Genomic DNA, 8,461 nt, shown 5'->3' with positions numbered 1-8,461 from the left:
TAAGACATAAGACCTTTAACTGAGTAAACTTAAGTTTTCCTCCAAATATGTGCAGAAGAATTGGAAATGTTTGACATATATTGAATTACTTACTGTCTAAGAAAAGAGGTGGGGGAAAGGGAGGAAAAAATTGGGCCACAAGGTTTTGCAAGAATGACCATTAAAAATTATCTATGCATATGTTTTGAAAATAAAAGGCTTTAATTAAAAAATTAACATAAAATTTTCTCCAATTTATTGCTTTCCTTCTAATCTCAGCTATATTTTTCTGTGTACAAAATTTCATCCAATTCTGCTCTCTACCTCTTATTAATTCACAAATCATTTGAATGTCCAGAAGTCACTTGAGTAATATAGTTCATATTCTTTAGATTTTTTTCTTACTATCTCCCTTTATTTCTAGGTCTTAAAACAATTTTAACCCTAACAATAAATGGTGAAAGGCTTTAATCAGTATTAAATTTCTACCTTACTGCTTTTCATATTCTTAACAATTTTATCAAATAATTAATTCTTATACCCAAAACTTAAATTTTTATACATGTTAAATACAATGTTACTATATTTATTTGTTGCTTCAGATCCTGTCTACTTTGCTCCATTATTTAACCTTTCTAATTTTTAACCAATATCAGATGATTTTAAGAATTGTTGCCTTATGATACAGTTTAAGATCTAGGACAGCTAAAACTTATTACATTTTTTCATTATTTCCTTTGATATTCTTGATTTTTTGTTCTTCCAAATTATATTCTAAATTTATCATATTATTCACTAAAATTACTTTTAACAATCTAACTGTGTGCATTGAATATATAAATTAACAAAGGTTAAATTGTTGTATTTATCATTTCTCATTTTGTTGCTTTTGTCTTCTCAGAGTTTGGACCAGTGTTTGTATTACTCTAAGAAATAATTTGAAAAAATCAAAGAAATTTAAGAAATATTTCTTTTTTTTTAAATTTAATTTTATTTAATAATAACTTTGTATTGACAGAATCCATGCCAGGATAATTTTTACACAGCATTATCCCTTGTAATCACTTATGTTTCGCTTTTTCCCCTCCTCCCTCCTCCCCCCCCCAAGATGGCAAGCAGTCCTATATATGTTAAATATGTTGCAGTATATCCTAGATACAATACATATTTGCAGAACCAAACAGTTCTCCCGCTGCACAGGGAGAATTGGATTCAGAAGGTAAAAATAACTCGGGAAGAAAATCAAAAATCAAATAGTTCACATTCATTTCCCAGTATTCCTTCTTTGGGTGTAGCTGTTTCTGTCCATCATTTATCCAATGAAACTCAGTTAAGTCTCTTTGTCAGAGAAATCCACTTCCATCAGAATACATCCTCATACAATATCATTGTCAAAGTGTATAATGATCTCCTGATTCTGCTCATCTCACTTAGCATCAGTCCATGTAGGTCTCTCCAAGCCTCTCTGTATTCATCCTGCTGGTCATTCCTTACAGAGCAATAATATTCCATAACATTCATATACCACAATTTACCCAACCATTCTCCAATTGATGGGCATCCAAAGAAATATTTCTTAAGCAATTTTTTAAAGAAAATTATTTTTTATTCATCCAATCACTACTGACATTTCATATTTTAAAACATTTTTCTTCTGTATGTTGCTTCTTGTGTTCCAAATCAATTACTGACTTTTCCAAAAAAACTACTAATATTGTCTAAAATCTCTATTGTTTACCTTCTATTTTTTCTCTCTAATTCAACCATTTATTATCCTACATCCATCTTTATTTCTTTTTAGACTTTTAATTATTTTATTGCTCTTCTGATCATTCTGAGATTCCCCCATTTGCTTGCTATTTTACTTCCCATCTTCAACAAAGATTACAATTAGATTGTGAGAGACTCTCACAATTAAGGTGTACATATTCTAATTTGTATTTGATCCCTAATGCTACATGGAGCTATTAAAGCTTTCTAAATAGGAGAGTGACATTATTATGCAAATTCCTTACATAAAATAATTCAACAACTGTGTAAAAAATGACAAGTCCATTTTTTAAAGATGGTATTTCTGAGTCCTAAAAACCAATTAGGAGAGCATTAAAATATTCCACAAGTATTGGAGAGAATGTAAACTAGGGGTATGGCTATTGAATGGAGAGACAGTTAAAAAGAAAAAAAGTATATTTCCATATACAAAGAAGAATATAAAGGTTCTAACTAATTGTAAATCTATTTCATGAAGTTTGTCATAAACACTTTTAATAATAAATTCAAAATGAAACTATTTTAAAAAATTATTCTAATTTTAATTTTTGGAATAAAACAAACATTTCGATAGCATAGTATAATAAAAAGATGATCATACATGAAACTAGAAATCCCTTATGTATAACTTGTTATCCTTTAAATATTTAATAAAATTATCTAGTAAAGTCTCTTTCTTATTTTTCTTTTTTTCTTCCCTCCTCCCTCCCCTAGAGATGATGATCATTATACACAAATAGGTATGCATGCAAGTTTTTTCATATTTTCTAAGATTATTGAGCTCAGCATGTCTTATAGCACAGTATATTATATTCCATCATAATCATACACCAAAAATTCATGTCATTTAAAAAAAGAACATAGCATTACTCTCCAGGCATACTCCTAGTATCCTCATGTTGAGATGAAATCTTCCTGGTCTTGAGGGAACAAAATTATCCATGTGAATTTGACATGGGAGAAAAACAACTTCTCAACCACATGTGTTATATATTCCTCATTTATATATCATAAGCAGAATTGCCAAATGCCACCAAACAGCTAAAAAAATTATATTATTCGGAATTTGTGAATGTCTTATTAATGATACTGAAATTTATAATATCTAAGTCAATTCTAGTGACTTTTTTCATATAGACCAGGGATTCATCTTTATCCATCTACAGATAAATAGCAAAATAAACTAACAGAATGCTACACACACACACACACACACAGAGTGAGAGAGAAGAAGGGAGGGAGGAAGGCAGGAAGGAAAAGGGAGAAAGAGAGAGAGAGAGAGAAAGAAACAGAGATAGAGATACAGAGAAACACACAGAAAGACAGACAAAGACAGAAACAGAGATGAAGAGAAAGAAAAAAAACATTTTTGTGGGATTTTAAATTTACAAATGAAGTAAGATCAATAACATTAGGAAAGAAATATAATTTATGCTTTATTTAAAAAAATTTTTTTCTTCATTACTAATCTTAAAGCCTCTTTTATCTGCTGATTCCTTAGGCTGTATAAAATAGGGTTCAGAAAGGGAGGAATTATGGAATAGAATACTGAAATGATTATATCTTTAATAGACCCAGAGTCTGAAGGTGGCTGTAGGTGCACGTAAGAGGTTGAAATAAGGAACAAAGAAACCACAATGATGTGAGGGATGCAAGTAGAGAAGGCTTTTCTTTGGTCTTCTTTCACTGGAAATCTAAGCACAGTGGAAAATATTCGAATATATGATACAATGATGAAGACAAAGCAGCCAACAAGTGCTAGAGCAGAGGCAAATAAAGATATCAAATTGAAGAATATCTCTGAACAAGAAATCTTGAGTAGAGAGGGGATATCACAGAAGAACTGGTGGATCACATTGGAATTGCAAAAAGACAATTGAAATGTTAAACCAGTATGGAGACCTGCATACAAAATCCCAGTGAACAAGCAGGTTAAGGTCATCTGCATGCAGGCACGAGGGTTCATGATCACTGGGTAAAGAAGTGGATGGCAGATGGCAACATAGCGATCACGGGCCATGACAGTGAGCAAAGTGTACTCAACATAGGCCATCCAGACTAGCAGAAATATCTGAATTGCGCATCCAGTAACTGAAATAACCCTGTTGTTCACCAGGGAGTTAATGGATGCTGGGGGAACAGTTACTGATATGAAGCAGATATCCACAATGGAAAGATTCCTAATGAAAAAGTACATAGGGGTATGGAGTCTCCTGTCAATGGTGATGATGATGACAATGAGGAGATTTCCCATCAGGCCTGCTGAGTAAATGAGAAAGAAAAGCAAAGAATATAAGATCTGCAGCTCTCTGTTGTCAGAAAACTCCATAAGGAGAAATTCAGTTATTGAGTTGTTCAAGTTAGACATTTTCTGATTCTTTCATCCAGTGAGTGACCTAGAGAGGCAAAAAAAAAAAAAAAAATCAAACAGTCCATTAATCAGCAGTCATTAAGGGCAAAATATTTGCAAAGGCTAGAAGAAATTATTTCATTTTTATCCTTACCACATAAGACCTAAACAGGCAGCATGACCCATGGTATGTAGTGACTATGTGACCCTGAACAGGTTCCCTTTGAAAGAAACTTATTAAGATTTTTGTGGGAGATGAAGATCTTTGATGGTAAAGGAAATTTCTTCCCCTAGGAATTCCATCTATTAAAAAAATGCATACTTATGGAAGGAAAAAATCCTACCAAAGACCCTATATTTTCTTCCTATTGTTTTTAATGATTATCTGTGAGTGACTACATCAGTACAAGTACCTGACCTAGGTTAGAAGCCAAGAAGGAAATTGGTGATCTTTAATTTTTAAGTCCTCTGAAATGTTGTCTTAGCCTCTCTTTATATTCCTTTTCCATGGTCATCTCACTTTCACTAATAGCTGTGAACAGTTTAAAAGAGAAAGTCAGAAGTTTAAAAAGACAGCTTCAAAAATACTGGTTGCTTTCACTGGCAGTGAAGAAAGGGACCACAATCTCTCATCCTACCAATGCCCTATACAGAGTCTTCCACTGACTGAAAGAAAGAATTGCAAATGAATGAGAAACATATGTAACAAGATATTTTCTTTGTTCAAGAACCAAATCTGCTGATTTGATCTATCATACTTTCTGCTCTTATGAATTGTCTCATTTTATCTAATTTTCACCATAGCTGGACATGTGCTGGTCACTTCAATTTTCTACCATTCAGATGCATCAGAAGAAAACTGACTGGTTTATTAAGCTCTACCCTTGTTTCACATGAAATAGTATCCAAGAAATTGTACTGTTCTGATACTCCATCGCTCTCACTTCTATCCACAACTTCTCCGAAGAAAATTTTCAAGGTCAAAGATGTAGCTCTTTGAAAGATAGGCAGATATTTCTTGGTCATTAGTTTTCCATGAAAACATTTTAATTTTTTTTCTTATTTAGTATTTTATCTTTCTCAAGTGAGATGTAAAAACAATGTTTAACATTCTTTTTAAAAATTCTAAGTTCCAGATTCTTTTTGTTCTTCACTTTCCACTACCATTACTCCATTGATAATGCAAGAAATTAAAAATATATTACACATGCATAGTCATGCATAATATTTCTATAGTAATCATGTTGTGAAAGAAAACATAGCCCCAAAAATAAAAAGTAATATATATACTGATACTATCAGTTCATTTTCTGGGGGAAAAGAGCATTTTAATCATAAGTCCTTTAGAGTTGTCTTGGATTGTTCTAATAGTGAGAAAAGTTATGTCATTCACAGATAATTATCTTAAAATATTGCTGTTACTTTACAAAATACATGCCATCTTGTATTAGTTCATAGAAGTCTTTCCAGGTTTTTCTGAGAGCATCTCCTAATCATTCAAAATATAACTTTGAGAGGAGTACCAATCAGATTCTGACATGGGAGCTACATTTTTTGGGTTATGTTGAATACTTACATTTGTAATCACGAGTGTATGTCTATGTCCTTTTTTCTTTTTGTTTTGAATTTTGTCCCACTTTCCTTATCCTTCCCCAACCATTGAAAAGCTAGCACAAAATATACTAAACATTTGTATATTCACTTCTTTACCAGAAAGTAGAGAAATGTTTAAAAAGAAGGATGTATACAGTGGTAGAAAAAGAAAGAAGGGGTAGGGAAGGATGAATGTAGAGATGAAGGAAGGAAAGGAGAAAGAAAAGAAGGAAGGAACAAACGCAGGAACAAAAGAATGAAGAAAGGAAGGAAGGATGCAGAGAAAGAGAAAGGGAGGAAAAAAATAAAAGAAAATGGAAGGGGGGAAGCATTCCATTCAAAACCACTGTAACTAACCTTAAAAAAAAACAAGTCTCCTTGCTGTTAGCTTTTGCAATGTGAACTGCTCAGAGATGATATTACTGAATTTCTCTGCCACAGAAAGATGTCTAGAATTCCCCTCAGCACAGGCTGGATTGGCAGAAAATTATAAAATTTCCATTCTTTTCTAGTTGTGATATTTCTGTTCTTTTTCTTGTCTGGGAAGCAGGTTTCCCCTCAATTTTCCCCACTGTATTTGTAGTTATAGTTAGATAGTATTTTTGACAAAATGGCCCCATAAGGCCAATTTCACCTTTGTTGGACATCCCTTGCATCTCTGTTGGGACAATATCTCTGCTCTTCAGCCAAATACGGACAGCCAAATACCCTGAGGTAATTATTCTCTGGGTAGAAAAGAGAAAGTGCCAAAAAAAGTTCTCTCAGGTGCACTGTGTTGGAGTTCAAGAAATGTTAATTAATGTTCATGGGAGTGGATATGTATTATAGTTGTATGAGTCACTATCTCTCAACATCCCTCAAGAGATTGGAATAAGTCCCCTTCCTCCATTCTTCAAAAGGCAGAATAGCAGAGAATCAAATGTCCTGAGGACTATTTAGCTTGTTAGCACAATTGATACAGATATACTGGGACTATGGTTATGGCTTTGATTGACACACAGGCAAAAAAAAAACCAAAAATTTTTGGTAAAATATTTTTTGAGATATTTCTTTTTACAGGAAATTAAGTTAAGGAAATGGACCTATAAAATGATGACATCTGGGAGATGAGAAAACATTTGAAACCCATAATTCAACAACCTTCTACCAAGAGGAAAATGGTGTGCTTTATCTTGTTCTTGTGTTCTCTATTCTGTTAAGCACTCATCTTCTTTTATATTTCTCATTTGATCTTAGGGTCTAATGTGTTGTTTAACACTAATAAAACTAATAAAACAGCTTGCAACTCCAAGACCTCAAACAAAAAACTGGTGGAGCATGATGACAGCTGAGGTTATACCCAGAGAGTCTTTAGAAGTTCAGGACTCTGATACGATCGATCAGCAAAGAAGCAATCAGATGGGAGAAGGGGATTACATGATCAATCAGCCAAAAAGTAATCAGATGGAAGAAAGGCATTATGTGATCAATCAACCAAAAAGCAATCAGATGGGAGAAAGAGATTACAATTGGAGAGAGAATATAGGCCTTTTTAACCCAACAGAAGGGCAATGTCCAGTGCAAGCAGCTCCAATGTAATTTCCAGATGATGAGGAGAGATTTAGAAAGTGATCAATAGAAGGGACTAGATAGATTAACTGCTTGGCAGAAAGGGTTTGCCTGTATTACTACAGATGGAGAAGGAATCACATGGGTGCCAATAGCACCTGGAGAGAGACAGAAAAAAGAGAAAAACCTCAAAACGAAGGAGAAGACCTAAGAAACCTCTGACACTGAAAGAGCATGGCTGATAATGATGCTGTTACAGAATTTCAGAAACAGCAGGAATCCTTGGATTTCCTGAGATAAAAAAATTGTTGATAAGACTGTTGCAGAACTTCAAAAGCAGCAGGAATCATTGGATTCCCTGATACATGATGAGACTATGACAGCATTTCAAAACTTGCAGGAATCATTGAATTCCCTATATACATGTGAAGTAATGGACAATAGATTGGTTTTGGACTATTTCTAGGACTTACAGACATGGAGAATTCCTCATGTTGATTCCTGTTATTTGTTACATCACTAATATGTACTTATGTACTTTTTGTAATTATGTGTGATACCTCCCATGTTGATAGATTTATGTATACCTGTTTCAAGTGAGACCATTCAGAAACCCGCTAATCTGATTTGATTTCTCATTTTCCTTTGGTGTTTTCATCGCCCTTCCTGAGAAATCAGAGAGGGCATGATCACCTCCTTTTATGATGAATTCCCATATATCTATAGGCTTCCATTTCCAAATCTAACTGAAACAATTACTTTTTGAACATTTTAAATTGATGTCTCAAAGGTATTTAAATTTCAGTGTCTGTATTGGTACTTGTGATTTTTCCCTTCCAACTCAAATTTCCCCTAAACTTCCATATTCCCGTTGAAAATAACATCATTGTTATCATTACACTTAGAGTCATCTTTGATACCTCATTTGCTTTTACCCACCATATCCACTCAGTTGCAAAGTCTTGCCCATCATTTTCAAATCATTGTCCTTTTTTTCTTATCAATACAACCACCATCCAAATTCATATTCTTATCAACTCTTGTCAATGCTATAAAAGTAATGTCACAAATGGTCTCCTGATAGCTAGTGTATCCTTTCTCCAGTCCATACACCATTTAGCTACCAAAGTGATTTTCTGTAAACAAAAATTGAGATTATTGTAATCTCTTTCAATAAATTCAAAGGGCTCCCTGGTACCTCCTGGATAAGATGTGAATTCT

The 8,461-nt window shown here is 33.4% G+C and overlaps 1 protein-coding gene across 1 annotated transcript; it reads right to left on the bottom strand.

The window, feature by feature from the left end:
- Positions 1-3,178: 3,178 nt before the first annotated feature.
- On the bottom strand, positions 3,179-4,732 carry LOC127558225 (olfactory receptor 14C36-like). Its single transcript, XM_051991453.1, has one exon. The coding sequence runs from the start codon at positions 4,115-4,117 to the stop codon at positions 3,179-3,181; it is 939 nt and encodes a 312-aa protein (XP_051847413.1). The 5' UTR covers positions 4,118-4,732.
- Positions 4,733-8,461: the final 3,729 nt, after the last annotated feature.

The sequence above is a fragment of the Antechinus flavipes genome, chromosome 3 (genome assembly GCF_016432865.1).
Source record: "Antechinus flavipes isolate AdamAnt ecotype Samford, QLD, Australia chromosome 3, AdamAnt_v2, whole genome shotgun sequence".
Lineage (NCBI taxonomy): Eukaryota > Metazoa > Chordata > Mammalia > Dasyuromorphia > Dasyuridae > Antechinus > Antechinus flavipes.
Note: the sequence above shows the minus strand (reverse complement) of the source record. Positions and strands in the feature narration are given on the sequence as shown.